The 17,674-nt window shown below is 50.7% G+C and overlaps 1 protein-coding gene across 3 annotated transcripts in view; it reads right to left on the reverse strand.

The window, feature by feature from the left end:
* nrp1a (neuropilin 1a) overlaps window positions 1-16,038 on the reverse strand; it is a 56,698-nt gene extending 40,660 nt beyond the window's left edge. Inside the window, exons 1-3 of one of the 3 annotated variants that reach the window (XM_068581524.1) lie at window positions 15,416-16,038; window positions 13,515-13,973; window positions 12,114-12,288 (exon numbers count right to left, since the gene is read on the reverse strand). In XM_068581524.1, the coding sequence (XP_068437625.1) occupies window positions 12,114-12,288; window positions 13,515-13,581 (242 nt within the window). In that variant the 5' untranslated portion in view covers window positions 13,582-13,973; window positions 15,416-16,038. Of the gene's footprint in view, window positions 1-12,113; window positions 12,289-13,514; window positions 14,296-15,415 lie in introns of those variants that run through there. The other 2 variants (XM_068581526.1, XM_068581525.1) reach the window with 2 other exon arrangements.
* Window positions 16,039-17,674: the final 1,636 nt, after the last annotated feature.

Consider the following 17,674-nt stretch of genomic DNA (forward strand, 5'->3'; position numbering starts at 1 on the left):
GGCAATGGAATAACACTATGACAGACTGTACGCGCCTCATACAATTGGTGGGATTTCTTAATCAGACCATTTATAAGCTCAAGCAAGCTGTGGAAACCCCCGGAACAAGAGCTCTTTCTTTGCCATCACCCCGTCTTTGGCGCCGAGCTGCGCATAGAAGAAATGCCGCGTGCGCCTTTCTCCGCCGCTTCTCTTTCGCCGGCCGTCGCAGTGCAACTCGCTATCGCGGGAAAACACGCCGCCGATACCGCGTGTCAAAACATCTCCGGGTGACACAGGCGGAGAGGCCGAAACAACGGACTCGGGACAGCTTCTGTGGGGCCCAGGGGGGACTTAGCAGGGAAAGGGACTTTGTTGTCAGCTGTCAGAAAACTCCGGAGAGCTCACGTGTTAACGAGTCTCGGCGAACAAACTGTCACTCGGGGCTGTGGAAAAACATCATTAACGCTCGTACAAGGGAGGGGTGGGGGGGGGGGGGGGGCACGAGACAAGCTGATCCCCGGCTTACTTTTTCCAAGCCCGGAGGGGACATACCTCGCTGAAATAAAACGGTCTATCTTTCTTTACTTTGCCTCCCCCGTGCATGTGACATTCATTAACCCGCACTCCAATAACAGGTCCGGTCTTTCCCGTAATGACACCGCCCTGCATCAGCTCGCCGGGACGGACGAGGAAGCACGGAAAGAAAGCCGGAAGCAGTAAAGCGAGTCCACGTCGTCATGATGCCGACTGAAAACATTAATTGACTCGCGAACGTTTAGATCTTCATTGAAGGTCAGGAACGCGTCGTTAAAACAGAAGCTTCACCACCAAGCAGGGGGAGAAAGTACAATTCAAATCCGCAGCTATCGTTCTCTCCACTAGTGTGTTTCCACTTCTGGATCCGCGGAAAATGATGTCGGGAGTCGAAGGCCTCGGAACGGGTGCAACCCGCCCAGCGGGACAAACCACCAGCCAATCACAGCTGACGGGTTCAGAAGTGGTTCCTTGTCGGCGAGGGGAGGAGGCCGTGATTGCCTTTGCTCGTCGCCGCGCTGCCACGTGAACGGACGGAAGATAAAAACAAAAAGACGGATGGAGAGATGGAAGTCCCCCCCGCCCAGGCGGTCCGGCTGCAGCCCCTCCGACCGGCCCCTTTGGGTGTCGCCCCCGCGCGGTCTACGCGCCGCTCGCCGCTCGTATTTTTAGACGCCGCGTGGCAGTGTCTGGTTTTGCGGCGGCCGCGGCCACACGTCGGTGAAACATATTCGCTTTTCCCGAACAACAATTATCATTAGCATTGATGGATTTCGCGTGCCTCCATCCATTAGCTTTCCTAATTACACTGTCGAGAGATCTGCTGTCGCCAACAATCAAATTAATGAATTTGGCTATTTAGACTCAATTATTGCATCTACCCCCCGCCCTCTGCAACAAGCACAACAATCCTTTATTCAGAGATATGAGCACAGACTGACGGAGGGGGGGGGGGGGGGGATCGCCCCAAGGGGAGGCAAATGGGAGGGGGGGGGGGGGGGCTTTCTGCTCCGCACAGAGCAGGCTCACACTGCTGTGAGCTGGACGGAGACGTAGACAGGGGGGGGCTAAAAACAAGCCGGGTATATAAGGCTGACCACAAAAGCTCCCATTGTTAGCAGGCTGACTAAATCGGCCGTGCTCACCTCACATGTCAGGCCCGCTGCCCTTTGAACCCCGCCAATGCCCGAGTATGTTCAGCTGACTTGCTTTTGGCTCCCATGGGTGACTGCGACATGCCCGCGGGGCCGGAGCCAGAGTGCATATTTGCAGTCATCCTGTTATGCTCACTTTGGCCTCCTTCCCTCATTAAAATTGTGAAGTGTGACAAATGGGTCACAATAACGCGATGATGGATACGTGAGGCCGCTTAAACAAAAGACGCAGTCAATTTGCTCGGCGTTAGAGTCATTTGTCTTGTGTGGCCGAGCGCTGCGGATTTAATAAAGATACTCATAAATAATCAAAGTTATTTTCAATGTGAGTATTTCACACATTTCATAAATGGTCTGATTGGTTTAAAACTGTTTTTTTATCAGCACATTTTACAGTTAAGATAGGCTTATTGTTGAGCTTCACAATGAGCGGCTGATTATGATTATCTCATATCTTCTAAAAAACTATATGAAAAATCTGATTTTCATCAAGCTTTTTGCATTAATTAATATTCAAATTACATTTTAGGTGTGTATTTAATATTACAAATTAAAAAAGGAAATTGGATATTGATGATGGTGTCGCGACAGCGTCTACCTCAATGAAGTGCAAAACTGCAAGTTTTAATAATAATAATAATATGAGTATAATCCATTCACGCAAGCAGTGCTTCACTGATGTGTGGAGTTCAAGACTATATGAAGGCGGTAAATAAATAATAATTTGTGAGCAGACTTCTCTTATTCCCCATCACACATGGTGATATCGTGACTATACAGCCAGAATGAGTAACTACAATTAATTAGAAAAACTGCCTTTAGCTAAATGGAAATACACATTTAGCACTTTCTCCCCCGCTAAGTGAGCTTCGGAAATGAAATTGCTTAGCATATACAGCAGCGCTCTGGATGCATCTTAGCGTGCAGATATGAATATTCAGCCAGTGTAGAACGTATGCTTTTGTGGGATGAATCCCTTTGGGTACATTTCTAAGAAACGCTTCATGGAAGTAAAGCAGTGTGGCAGTGGCCTTATTATGAGAGCTATTGTGCGATATGTCTGTTATACACCCAATCCTGAGAAGGTTTAACACATTAACATACGAGAGCCGGAAAGTCTGTGATATGTTTCACAAAGGGACAAATCAGAAAGGCATTAAAGTCTGAAAAAATACAGGAAAGGAAAGAACGGCAAAAAGATAGAAGGGATGAAGAGTCCTGTGTGTTTCCTTATAGAGGGGGAGGAGAAGGAGTGTGTGTGTGTGTGTGTGTGTGTGTGTGTAGGAGGGTGATGGGGGTCACCCCAGCTCATTTCTGGGACCATTACAGGAGGGAATGGCTCCCATTTGTCCCACCTTGACATTTGAGAGGATCTCTGATTGCGCGGCAGAGAGGGGCAGGCAGAGGTGAGCGGAGAGAGAGAGAGAGAGAGAGAGAGAGAGAGAGAGTCCTCCACAGGGGTCTGTGGCGCGACTCGGATGACACGCCGGCGTTACAACCATGAGAAGTCAAGGGTAAAAATAACCGGGCTCTGGGAGTCAGGGGGCGACGTGGCGCAGCAGGACGAGTGACGGTGTGTTTAGGACGGAGGTTTCAAACACATCGTCATCGGTCCCCGACGGGACTCGGTGGCATAGATACCCCCCTGCAGGGATCATTGGGCTGCTCCATCTCGACCAGATGTATGATAAACACTCACACACCCATAATGCGATTATAAATACGCCCCAAATATGGGCCTGGATCCCGCCAGAACCAGAACTCAGCTTACTGTCATCATGAGTGAGTCTGTGTGAAGTAGAGCAATAAAGGCCAGGATCATGCCCCAATCGAAAGGGTTATTTCAGGTATGTGCCAAAAGAATTCAGGGACAGACTATCACTTGATATCCTGCTCATGACGACGTGGCAAAGGATGCACTCCATCACCCGGCATGATCGCAACCATGTGACGAGAAGAAACGTGGAGATAACAGCTTCACAATGGACTAATCCTAGCAGAGAGAACGCTACATAACTTCCCATTTTACAGGCTGACGGGGAGTAAAATGAAGAGAGAAAAAAGCCCCAGAAACAATATGCCTTCCACCAAATAAATGGAGCGCCGTATGCGAAGCCAATCATCTATCTGTTCCTGATGCAGCGAGAAGCTAGCGGCGCTCCCCGCTGGGTAACGAGCTGTGTGTGTGTGTGTGTGTGTGTGTGTGTGTGTGAGGGTCAAAGAAGGCAAGAGGAGCTGAGGAGGCGAGGGAAAGGAGGAGGAGGGGGAGTCGTCGCCGGGGTCAACTAGAGGTAAAGCCTTTGGGTGCTGTTCAAAACTCCCTCGGGTCTCCACAATGGGCAGGAAGGGAGAAAAGAGTGGTGTTGCGTGGGTGGGATGGTGGTGGTGGTGGTGCTGGTGGTGGGTTTAAAGGAAACGGACTGGTCGGGGTGAAAGAGCGTGAAGGCGTGCGAGTTGAGCGGTTGATGGAGCGACGGAACAGAAACAAAGGAGAGAAGGAGTGCAAAGAGCTGATAGAGGCAGCTGGCAAACAGGTGCCAACACGAATCCAGCAAAAGGTTCAGAGGCGTGAAGCATGCTCAGCAACAGCTAAAGCTCGAGGGCAACGCTGGTAATAACTGCACTGGGAATTATTCAATTAAACCCCCCCCCCCCCCTCTCCATCCGTCCCCTGTAGCGTTCTCCCTCCCTCTTTCTTTCCCTTTGTCCTCCCTGCAGTCCGGAGGCGGTGGAGGAATGAGGGGGGTCGGAGGCCAGTCTGGGCCGGGTGCTCCGTGACCGGGTCATGTGGGCCGGGAGCGTGAACGGACCCCCGAAAGAAAGGCTTGTCCTCTTGCATGCATACAAACAGCCGTCTGACCTTCAACCACACAATAACCTTGAGACAAGACAAGCTATTTGTAGTTCTTAACAGGAAGAGGAAAAAGGATGGTGACAAAAATAAACAAGTGCTGGGTGTCTTTTTTTTCTTCTTCTTTTTCTACAACCGGCACACATTTGCTCGAGCACTGCCAGTTGTTTCCTTCGAACGCGGATCAGCCCTCGGACACAATATCTCGCGTTTGGAACCACATCCTTCATTTCCTTCTGACGGCCGCATTGTTCTCACTGCGTGCGAAGAGCTCAGATTTTCCAGTGATGCAGCAACTTGGAAAGCCGAGTAAGCCGTGCTGCGAGGGCCACGCGCCAAGCGCCGCGCGTCCACCGCGGAGCCGCAGAATGCTCGACATCGCCGGGCCGATCGAGGCGCTGACGGCCGGCCGCTGCCAGCATTTGGAGGGCAAGGTGACTCTTTTCTTTACTGGCCCGACAGTCAAACCTTCATGCCAACTTGGAGGCGGTCCGGCCGGTATCCTCTTCCGATCCCCGTGTCTCGACAGGGGTCATCCTGGCACAGCGTGGGGTCCAGGCTTCTAATAACTCTTTCAGCACCACCCCACTGTGATAATGCCATAGAAGGTTGCTGTAAGTGCTGAATATACAGACTTCTATTTTACAATTACTACTGTGGAACAAAAGAAACGAAGCTGTGAGAAAAAGAAAAAGGGGAGGGGTGGCGAGGGGGAAAAGCAAAGTGGTGGCAGCTATGAAAAAGAAAAGACCACAGCTAATGTTGCCAATTTAGTGCGGAGAGATCAAGCAAAGAGCAAACAAAGCGAGGGCTTGTGAGTGGCTCTAACTCAATCAGAGAGCGGCGGGGTACCGCCCCATCAATCACTGTCTGCTTGCCGCCCCGGCCCGAATCACGGCCAGCTGAGTGCCGGAGAAACACCAGCGAGCCGACCCGCTGTGAGCGAACACAGTGACCGAAAATGACCCCGGGGATCTGGGGCTGAGACAGGAGGGCCATTGGCTTCGCTTCCTTTGCCTACCTACCCTCTTACCCCGCTGCAAACAAACTTTGCTGCGCCGACAGCCCCTCTGGGGATTAGCGTGATTGAATAAGGAACCCTGTGGTTGCTGAGGCCCCCCCCCCCCCCCCCTCGTGGATCTGTAAGCTCTGTGGCGTTGGGGCAACAAACGCGGGACCACGGCCACATCAATCAAACTCATGAGCCTCATTCAAGGTTAGACCACTCAACGCAACATGTCCGACAAGCCTGGACACGCCGTATTAAAGCGCCCAGACCTCCCTCTCCCTCTCCTCTTTCTGGGGCGGGTGGGTCAGTAAGACATTGGGGGCTACAGTTTTAAAGCAACGCCCTCACCCTCCAAAAAAAAATATCCCTCATTCATTCACTCTCCTTGTCCCTTGTTGTTTTTCCATGCGGCCTCATAAACCGGGAAATCAGCGTTTAATGGAAAGGAAAGAAGGCGCGAGATGAAAACCTGTTGCTAATTATATTATATGAGGCGGAGAGGGGGCTTATTGCCAACTGTCCTTTGAAAACAGAAACGCATAATTGAATCATAGCCCCAGTGTTTAATGCTTTTTCATCGGCGCTGGAGGGAAAAATTAGTATGAATTTTCTTACAGTCAATAATAGATGTGTGTCCAGATAGAAAGCTAAGATTACCAAACGTTGTCCTCTAATCATGAGACTCCCCATACGGCTCCTTTTCTAGCAATCTGTTTTGGATTTAAAACAAAAAAAATAGAAAAAGTAAAAGAGCATACACTGACATCTCTAAGCTGTGTGTGAGCCACGGCTCCATTCCACAAAAAACTTCCATATAGGGAAGCCACAGGCTTGGAAGAAGAAGAAGAAGAAGAAGAAGAAGAAGAAGAAGAAGAAGAAGAAGAAGAAGAAGAAGAAGAAGAAGAAGAAGAAGAAGAGTTTAAGGACACCCTATCTCTCAATCTCTGGCAGAAACTAGCCGCTAACTCCCACATCGAGATGAAAATCAAAACATGCAGACACGTGAGACCGTATGATGCTTTTGTGCCGCCGCAGATAAATGCGACCCACGCTTGAAATCTAGCGGGTTATTTATGAGCACTGGCCTTGTCGCGTCTCACTCTCTCTCTCTCTCTCTCCTTCTCTCTCCCGCGGCCTCCCTCCCTCCCTCGTCCCTCCGTTTCTTCCTCCTCGGCTCTGAAGTGGACCTCCCCTCCCGCTGCGCGGCGGAGTGGCTCGCCTCCCGGTTGTGGTCAGGTTGTGCATGAATCAAAGTGGTGACAGAGCAGCGGGGAGGATGGCAGATGCCACGGACAGAAAGCTTTTCAATCAGGCTGCCCTTCCGAGCCGCGGCCAAGGTGAACCACTTCACCGGCGGATGAAAAAAAAAAGAAGAAGAAAAAATAGACCCTCCACCCCACGGTCACACACACACACACACACACACACACACACACACACACACGTATTGCAAGCATGTGCACAGACCTACTTATGTCCTGCTCATTAGGCAGCTCAAACCCTTTGTGTTTGAAAGAGACGAAGACGAGGGAAGAGCAGTGAGAGTGAAGGTCAACGGCTTTCCGCTGCCCCGTCTCTCCGGCCCACGGGTTAGCGAACAAAGCGAGCAGCGAACACGCGTGCAGCTGCTTCAGACACGGTTAAGTTTGTCCAGGGTCGCAAACAGGGAAAGATGTGCAGTAAACATGAATTTAAGTCGCGGAGTGCTCCTCTCCGGAGGTTTCACCACGCTGACAAAACGATGGTTGGGTGTAATTGCCGTGAAGTGCAAACACGATGTATTCAAAGTGGGTTGCTCTTTGAAAACGCCGCCGCCGAGCCGGTCTTCGGAGAAGCGCGCTGTTTCAATGTCATTCGCGGTGCAATTTCATTTCCATTGTTATGAAGCCTGGGACCGGTTCGCCGTGGAAAACGGCAGGTGCCCAATTTCAGCTGCTTTGGTCGAGGCCGGTAGTTAAAAGAAGCGGCGGCGCCTCCGCGCCCTTCTCATATGTGTCTTATTCCGCTGTGCCTTATTCGCGGCGGCGCTTTGAACCCCACCAGCACGGCTCCTTCCCTGACGTGCACTGTGAAAAGACCACAACAGAAATAAATGTCCCCTAAATACGGCCCACAAGTATCTCCAACCATCCGTGTCGATCCGTCCGCTCAGCCCGGGAGGTCACACTTCCCTTCTTTGAAAGCCTCTCGCGCCACAGGCTTGTTCAAGAAGAAAGAAAAAAAAAAAAGGCTCCTGTTGCGTTCCGGCCTTATTTATTTCTCTACCATGACAACGTCGGATAAACGGTAACGCGGCCCACTTCTCCTTATTTGCTCGTGGTTGCCTTGTGGAGGAGGTGAAGGAGGAGTCATGGGGGAGCTGTTGTGAGGTCCTCACTCCCCAGCTGTGAAGCGCCAGCTCCCTGTCATGGAGCTGCTACTCAGGTGGCAGGGGGCATTAGGGAAATTGGCCGAGTGGCTCTTTTCCCCAAAGCCCCTTCTGTCCTCCACTCTCACTTCCTAAAAACAGGTGGCACTCTTTGTCGGGCCTTGTGAGTGGCGTTACTGGGATTCCACATGACAAAGACAGAGCCAACTATAGATCCAGGGAAGGCACACCGCCCCCCCCTCCCCCCTCCCCTCCCTCTCCAGCTCCATCATCTCAGGAGTCCGGGCCGGGTCAGGAATGCCAGGAGCGGCAGGATGTCTATTGTAGAGGGGTGCACAGCGGAGAATGTTTGCCTTCCCAGCAGGCCCGGCGGCTCCGCGGGGGGCGGCTCAGCGGGGCGCCGCAGCGCAGAGGAGCCATTGGGACGGAGAAGGGAGCGGACTACAATTCAAAAGAAGAGGAAGAGGGCGCTTTCCCAAGCTTTGAGTTGCAGGCACCTGAAGGCAGGGGGGCTCTCGCGGGCTTTTGAAGCGCGCAGAGGCGGGAGGCTGGCTCTCCTCTCCCTCACAAAGGCTGCTCGACGGAGGCATTCCTCAAATATCTCCGCCGCCTCGTACCACCCTGCCATCCATCTCATCTGAACCCTCCCCTATCCGTCTGCTGCTGCACGCTATACTGTCACACTGGGATTTTATTTTATTTTTTTCGCGCGAGGTAAAAAGGAGAAACACCAAGCAGACAGAGAGGCAAGCAAAGGAGAAAGAGAAAGAGGAGACAGCGTCTCTGTTTTTCAACCCCCTCTGCATCGGCTCCTCCAAAAAACAAACAGCGAGGCTCTGACTGACTGCGAGGGAAGAAGCCGCTGTGGTTTTTTTTTTCTTTACTGGTTGGGTCAGCAAATCCAACGCTATCAATGATTCATAATGTTGTCAGGGGTGCAGAGGAAAAGTTGGATCTCCTCCTCGAGTCAGCAGGAGACGGAGAGGGTGGGAGTCAGCAGGTCTACGTTCAACCCTGGAAACTTTAGATGTCTGAGAATAAAATCTGACTCGGATGGTAAGAACTATAGAGTCTTGAAAATGTGATAAACAAGCCTTTCTATCTGCCTCACGTGAAAGCTGTCTGTCACTCTGCCTCAAATCAAATCCACTGAAACCTCTTGTGTTTCCTCCACCGACGCGCCGGGCCGCTGCTTATCAGATCTCAGGGAGACGAGAGTCTCTTCAGCTTACTTCACTTTTTTCCAACTGGAGCTTAGCTCTCTCGTTCCGAGCATTTTGTCATCCCGAAAACAAAATGAACTCCAAATATTTGCCTTCGATGCGGGCGGCGCAAAGCGTGGATGGTGGGTGGGGGGGGGACCCTCCTCCAAAAACCCTCTCGACAGCGGTGCGTGAAAGGTAAACACGCTCCGCATTCAGAATCGCAGGCCTCACTTAAGTCTCCTTATCTCGGTGATGAAGTGCTTTCCTCCCCCCTCGCCTCCCCCTCCGCCTCTCAGGATACAGGCCTCTGCACTTCCCCAAACAAACCTGTCCGGGTGGAGCACACACGTGCAACAACACCCCCCCCCCCCCCCCTACCACCACCACCACCACCACCATCCTCCCTCAGCCAGACTCCACTCAGTAAAAAGGCGGTGCTTCCCCTTTTTACGAGCAGCACTTTGAGTGCTTCTTGTTTGGTTTGCAGATAGCAGCCATGTTGGGGAACATGTGGTGCATGTGTGTTCCATTTGCCCACTAATTAGATTGCAAGGCAGTGCACTGAAGCATGCTTTGTGCCCCCCCCCACCTCCACCTCCACCCCCTCCCTCCTCCGCCCACTCTGCCAGTCCATCAGATAAGGAAGCCATTCTCATCAGTTTCCATTTATGTAAGGGCTGATTTGGTGAGTGGTGCTGCGACATGGAGTCTGATGGGCCCGACACAAATCACACCCAACTACTGTCCGCGGACACATGAGTAACTATTCCCCCGTTCCGTAATCCAGTTACCTATGACATGCCTTGTCAGCGATTAGCACTGCAGCCCACTCTCATGTTACGTCGGGCCGTAATTTCAAATTAAGGAGGGAAAAAAAAACAATGGGAATGGGGAAATGGATTTTGCCGCCGTGGCCCGTAGTTGGCGGCGAACGGCAAAAAGGGAAGCGGCGCGAGCCGGGATCCTTTGTGAAGTGGAACCAAAGCCCCATGAAAACCACCGCATCAGGAACATTAAAAATGAAACGGCACGCCGAGGTAAAAATAGTCGGAAGAAGAGGCTGCGGGTTCAGGTCTCTGCGTGGCCCACGTGAATCGGGGACTTGCTTAAGTTGCACGGCCGGCTGCTGGCGCATTTCGTTGGCGTCTCCTCGGGCCCGTCGCCTCCTGAACACTCGTCTGGTCCGACTAAGGTCGTGCCTGCTCCAAATGTAATGACTGAATAAAAGGAAACGGGGCGGACAGCGACGGAGACGCAGACAAAGTCACGACACAACCTTCGTGAAGCGAGGACAAACTGAGCTGGCGATCCGCAGAATCACAGCTAATTTGTAATTGATACATAGACGGATGGCTGAACTCGAAGGCCTCCTTTCAAACTTGGTAAAAGAAAATCCTGCGTTGAGCCTGCAGGGGCTTCGCTTCTTTTTACTGCGTGTGTTTAGAAACAGGAAATTCATTCCTGACTAATTTGATTAGCGCGGGCATTGTTTCTGCTCACACACCCCTCCCTCGTCCTGTCTCTCTCTCTCTCTCTCTCTCTCGTTCTATCTTGAGGAGGGTGGACAGTTTAATAGTCCCCGTGGTGCTGAAATCGGACCCAAAAAGACGTGTCAAGGAGCATCTTTTTAAACGGACGGGCCGCATTTGACCTGCCGTAAATCTCTGACAGCGGGAAAGAAAGGTTAAAGTGGGATTGAGATCCGGGATTATAAAAAAGAAAGGGACACACATACACACACACCCTGCAGACATATATGGTGTGTGTGTGTGGGGGGGGGGGGGGGGCTGCTGCACACTGAGGGAGCACAAAAGAAGCGTACGGTCCAGGTTTTTTGGGTGGAGCAGTGATACAGTAACAGGATCCAGCAAAGCCCTGTACTCTCCCGAGCCCTGCAGCGTAAACAAACAGCTGAGACAGTGCAGGGCAGAGGCACCGGCACACGCACACACACACACACACACACACACAGAGAGAGAAAGAAAGAGACAGGCAATCAGAGGGAGGCGGTGTGCCCAGGCAGGGCTCACCTCGGGGCAGCCACACCGACACAGGCTCATCACATTACTGTCTGTCTCCCGTTTCATCGGCTTAAACTCTCTCTCTGACAACAGGTCGGCCGCTTAGCTCTTTGTTGGATGCGACAGCTCGCGGCTCGCAAGTCAAATAAGGATCAGTAACTAACTGTCACTCGGGGATTCACCTTAAAAAAAAAAGGGGGGCAACTTCAGCAGGTTTCAACAAAGTGACTCAAATGGGCCGAGTTAGTTGTTTTTTTTCATGCTGCTGGAACCTCTCACTGCTTTTTGAGGGCAGGACCGGGACTGTGCAAGCCAATGTGAAAGTGAATGGCTCATTAAGATGGAAACGTTTCTTCTTCTTCGTGCAGTGCATCAAGTAACCGCGCTTAGTGGCCCCCGGTGAACCCTGAAGGCCTTCTCGGCGATGCAAATCGATATTACGCCCCGGTGACTTCACTCCACGAGGACGGGCAGGCGGGCGCTGCAGAGCCAAGTGGCAGCGGGAGGACATTCCTCTGTGCCCTGAGTGCTGCCAGAGCAGGGAGGCTGTGAGCCTGCCGACACTAGATGGCGCTGTTTCATGCGCAATATGCATGAGGAAGAAGGGAGGAATGACTCCCTCTCACACGCACACAGGAGCGCTGCACACGCACGTGAAAGGCAAACACATGTATACTTCTCGCTGTGAGATATGAATGTTTGTTTGTGTGAACAGCTTCGACTCAGCCTCTCACGGCACAGCGGCTCCCACAGGGAGCTTCCCAGACAGATTCATTTCACTAATGTTGTTATTTCACTCAGCCATTTCTGTAGAACAAACATGAAAAAAAACAAAAAAAACAGAATAGTTTCACTCTGTCGTCTTTATTCCGGACTAACTTTAAATGAGATTTTGGCGCTCGGAGACACAAAAGCAACATTCTGTTTTTCATTGTGTGCTTTTTCAAAGGCACATCTGTTCTCCGTCCACCATGTCGCGGTGTACTCACTTGCACTCCCGGTCCTCCAGATCGAAGTGCGGATTGAAGTTGATGAGGATCCGCTGGTGAGGCCCGGGCGCTGAGAAGACCCACACACATCTCTGGGAGGGCAGGTAGGCCAGCGGGTACCCGGGAGAGCTGAGGTAGTTGGCGGTTGAGATTCTGATGTTGCCTCCACATTTATCTGCCGGGGCCGAAGGGAGGCAAAGATAGTTATTTCAAGAAAAACAAGACATATTTTTCATAGATTATCTATTATAGCTCCATTATAGCAGTTTATAGTCTGACTACAGCAGAACATGTGAGACTACTTTAAGACACAGAAACTTTTGTTCCTCTTTACAGGATGCAACATATATTTTAGTTTATTTATATGTCAAGACATACATGTTTAAACGTCTATATGTTGGTATTTAGTATTAATAATACTATTGCTGAGAGTTCTTATAAGCAGGCTTGCTGTGACACACTGAGATGAAGGAGCTCTTCCTCACGTTAGAAGAAGAAGAGGAGCAGCTCTGGGTGGATGGATGAATGCAAATACAAAAGTGGGAATGAAAAAAGCTTCAGAGAATAAAAAACTACGTTTCGTTTCTCCGAAGCCAAAAGCCAGAAGGACTCATCCTGCTGCTCTCGACACTTTCACCGCTAAAGGGAAATATCATTTTGCTTTTTCTCAGAGGGCCGCGACTCACACTGATCTTCTTTCGCGCGTTTTTTGTAAATCATTTTAACATGAAAGTTTCCAACATCTGCTGCTGTAGCGCGCGCGCGCGCGCGCACACGCACAGACACGGGCGCGCGCGTGTAGATCCTGATAATCAAATCAATCGGAATAAAAAATGAGTGGAGAATGAAAAGTAGAAACGAAACGGCTGCTGTGAGGACGGAACAAGGGGAAGTTGTGTAAGCCGAGGATTAGAGCTGACTTTTTGAACTTCACTAAAACACACAGCTTGTTAACCGACAGCGGGCCCACAAAATAATATAAATAAATATATATAATATGAATAAAGCATGCTCTCTTAAGGAGCTCCAGGTCGCCAACACGCACCACGAGAGAAACGGAATACAAACACCAATAAAATATATATTTAGGGATATTTTCAGGGCACCGTGAGAGAGATAAAAAAAAAACTAACATGAGAATATTGCAGAGTAGATCATAAATAAAATAAAGAGGAAAGACAATTAAACAGGGTCACGGTGATATAGTCGCTATCCAGCAATAATACTCTCTGTATAATATAATAAAAGGGATTGTCCCGAGCTGTGGGGAACGGGCAGGTGAGCCTCGCGAGTTTGCCAAAAGATCAGCGGAGATCAGAGGAGGCTAATCTTTTCGAAACATATCGGGATTACTAGCTTTACAGGGTACACATTCACAGAGATGTCAGATATCACACTTACCGTTTTTGAAAGCCTTGACCGCCAGAAGGATTCCCATAAACAGGATCGAGACTAATCCACAATGCATCCTTGTTTCCTCGCCCCCAAAATAAAATTACGCATACAAAAAAGGTAAAAACTCCGTAATGAAACTCCTCCGGCAGGTTGTTGGAGCGAGAATTCTTCTCTCGACTCAACAAAAGAAAGCGGGAGCGTCTCTCTCTCTCTCTCTCTTCTCTTCTTCTTATTTTTGAACGAACTTCTTCGTGTCGGGTCTCAGGTCGCTGGCATCCTGTCCTTCAGCTTCTGTTTCCTCTCGCCGGTGCCGGCTGCGCTCCTCTCTCCAGCGCGCACCGTGCCATATCCTCCCCGAAGAAGCCCAAAGAAGACGTGGAGGAAGAAAAGCAGCCCGCGACCCCGCGATGCTCGTGGCGCTCTTTACTCCGTCAAACGACGCCCGGGCAGGGAGGTAATCCTCGGCTGTTGGGAGGGGGAAAAGAGACAGGCGGAAGAAGGTGTGAGCGTGCAGGTTTCGGGGAGCAATGCGCGCTCGCGTGCGCTCTGGACGGTCCCCGGGTTACGAGAAAAACACGGCCGTGGATACACACACACACACACACAAACGCGCGCACACACACACACACCTCTTCACCCAGAACTGTGCCCACTTGTACGGGCTCAGAGTGAGGATGGTTGGCCCGGTGACGAGCAGCCGACCTCTGTGGGCTCAGCCTCGTGTCTTTATGTGGAAGCGGAGCCGCGCACTGAGTCAGAGTACCAGCAGTCCGTTAAGTGACATGACTCTCTCTCCCTCCCTCTCTTTTACTCTCTCTCTCTCTCTCTCTCTCTCTCTCTCTCTCTCTCTCTCTCTCTCTCTCTCTCTCTCTCTCTCTCTCTCTCTCTCTCCCCTCCCCTCCTCTCCTCTCCTCTCTCTCCCCTTACAAAAAAAGAAGCTATCATTAACGGGAGACGGAGCACCAGCGCAGGACTGCATATACATAAACATGCATATGTAACACGTGATTTGGGGATATCACCATCGAATGTGATATTTATCGAAAATAAGCCACTATCACGAACCATGGATTTTAACAATTATTAATGCGGAATACAGTGGATATGGGTGTTTCTTTGGGGTGTCCTCCTCCACTTCTATCTTTTCTTTGACACACAAAATCTACGGAAGTTCTCTTTTGTGTCTCCCAGCCCATCTGTCCCCTCACACTCCGATCTCCAGCTCTGGTGGAAGCATATCTGCACCGCAGCGCTTCTAATGGGCCCAGTTATTTTGTTTTTGTTTTTTTTCTACACAGGAGCTAAATAATAGAAAGTCCTCCCCCTCCTCCTCTCCGCCTCTTAGACCTTGTGGGCTTCTTTTATGCACCGGCAGCTATCCAGATGCGCCGATTGTCTGCCCCACAACAGTGACACCATTAAACTGGCACTCTGATATTTAGTGGAAATCAATTAAAGCGTAAATTAAAGTAGCCTCGAGTCATTTACTCAAGGCTGCCCTTACTGGGTCACACACACACACACACACACACACACACACACACGCACACACACACACACACACACACACACACACACACACACACACACACACACACAAAAGGGTCGGAGCAGATTCAGTCAAAAACGCATGGCAATACACGATTATTAAAACAAATAAAAATGTTTAAAAAAAAAGTTAGAATATGTAACATATACCCGCTTTATACACACACACTGTATGTTGTAATCTGAATATTGTATAAGCAAACATGAATGAGGAACAGCAGCGAGATCACATGAGAGCTGATCTGTTTGGTGAAATCGTGGGAAAGTGGCGTAAAATCTATCCTCGCATGCGCGCGCCCTCGCGCGCGCTAATTCTTTCAGCCCCGATGCGTAAGTCAAATAAAAACATCTGCATTCACCTGCGTCTTGAGAACCCGCAGAGCCGCAGGCATCAGCCTCCTCTCTCCACCTCCAACATGCGTGGAGGAGCAGAGTGCGGTCAGACCGGCTCCTCCGATCCGGCTCAAATGACACCAGATCTTGTCCGGGGACGCACCAAAGCAAGGTATCCCCCCTTCTTCTTCGTCTCCTTCTTCTTGCTGTGCTCTGGGGGGAGAGCCACAGCGCGGTCCCGCTCGGTCCCGGGTCCCTACCGCGCACTGACGCACCGCCGATCCGGAGACTCGCGCTGCTCTCCGGGTACACTCGTCCTCTCCCCGGCGCGGAGCTCTCCGGGTCCTTCTCGTTTCGCCCCCTCTCCTTCCGCGCTGTCACGCGTGATATCCGGACAGTGTGAGGGCAGCAATACGCAGTCCCCTCAAACAAAAATATCAGAGGGAAAATAAACAAGAGCTAAACGTGAAAGTCCCGTGATGTGTTCGCAAGTAGTTTCTTCCACTCGGTCCGTGTCTCCGCGCGCCACCGCTCTCGGCTCCTCCACTGATGCAAATGCAGAAGGTTTGAGTCCCTGCCAGCACACACGCCCCTTTACGAGGGATGGGTGCGTGTGCGTGTGTGTATGTGTGTGTGTGTGTGTGTGTGTGTGTGTGGAGGGGGTGTCTCCGCGATCGAGATGCAGATTTCACCCCGCTGCCTCTCTCTCTCTCTCTCTCTCTCTCTCTCTCTCTCTCTCTCTCTCTCTCTCTCTCTCTCTCTCCGCCTTCAGCTTCTATTGGACGCGTCAGAAAGTCGCATTAGAGAAGATAACCTGATGGCTCTCTGAGCAAGCAGAACAGGAGTAAATGAGTCATCTACGGCTTCTACCTTCCTTTGCTGTGTCTGCGTGTTTTAGAGTGGTTTTATTCATTCACTTTATACAAAGTTTTCCTTTTATTGGTTTATTGAATCGGTTCAAGAACGTACAGTTTCTTCAGCAGGTATGCATATATTTTAAAGCCCACTCAGCAACCAGAAACATAATCACGCCTCTCCTGCACCTGCGTATGATTCCCTCAGTGATGGTGGCCAATGAGGACATTAGAATAGGTCTGTGGATGAGGCCCTTTGCACCTCATGCCACGCCCTCTTGGGCTATGATATAGGCTTGTGTTAAGGGGCCAAAAATAGTCCAGCCTGAGCCTGAGGTGGGTGTGGCCCCATGCTGTGTGAGGTGCAACAAGCGGGATGGTGCGTCTGAGGGCCTGCGGGCCCGTGGTCTATCCCCTCCTCTTTTTAATTGGGCCTTGAGTCTTTTATTCTTTATTGAGCTGGACTTTATTTTTAGCTTCCTGTTTTAATGTTTGTAGACATGCTGTTCTGGAGGAGCAGGCTCGGCCCACAATGCACTGTGCTGGACTTTAGCTTCCTGTGTAATTAGCGTTTACACATATTGGTTTTATTGTATATTTCAGTATAAATCATGTTATACTTTGCCGTCACAGTGAATCTGTAACTCCCTGGGAGCATTGTAGGATTAAAGAAATGATATCAAAGGCACTGTTAGCTCAATACACACTCCAAGTTCTGGGCTGGGGCCCATTTTGGTGGGAGCCTATAGGGGCCCAGGGGACCCACTGAGTGTGCACTGCTGTTTCCATGAACAAAGAAGCTGTCCTCTGTTGGTGTGTGGTCTGTCTCTGTGTCTGTCTGTCTGTCCGACCCTTGAACGACAGCATGTGTCATTTTGACCACAATCTCCTCACGGGTGACACACTTGAACGATTAAAACACGAGCAAAATAAGGAACTGCTGAAGGAGCACCAGAGGTGATGTGAAACAAAAACAGGACCGACAATGGAAACAAGCCTCTTGTGGGGTCACGGGTCCCAAAGGTTTGCGTCATGAAGGGCCCTCTAAGTGAGTCCTCCTCCAAACCCTCATTTGAAAAGTCCTTTAGGAGGCAATGCCATCATATATTTACAGCTGCTTTAAAAACTATACCGCTCCTTTAATCTTCCAGCGGAGAGAGCAGCGCTTCAGATGAAGAAAGGAGAAAAGAAAGCCATTCATATTTCTTCTCTCATTTTGCAACTCTCCAGTAAGAGGAAGTGAAAGGGAAAAAAAAGTCCCCTGACCCTGCTTCCCCAACCGCTGTCGCTGGGCCTCGAGGGTTCAAACGCCCGGCACACGCTGCTGCTGCTGCTGCTGCTGCTGCTGCTGCTGCTGCTGCTGCTGCTGCTGCTGCTGCTGCTGCTGCTGCTGCTGCTGCTGCTGCTGCTTTTCAAGCGACTGCAATAACT

This window comes from Clinocottus analis, unplaced genomic scaffold (assembly GCF_023055335.1).
Source record: "Clinocottus analis isolate CAN_PGR_092001 unplaced genomic scaffold, fCliAna1.0.p SCAF_18, whole genome shotgun sequence".
Taxonomy (NCBI): domain Eukaryota; kingdom Metazoa; phylum Chordata; class Actinopteri; order Perciformes; family Cottidae; genus Clinocottus; species Clinocottus analis.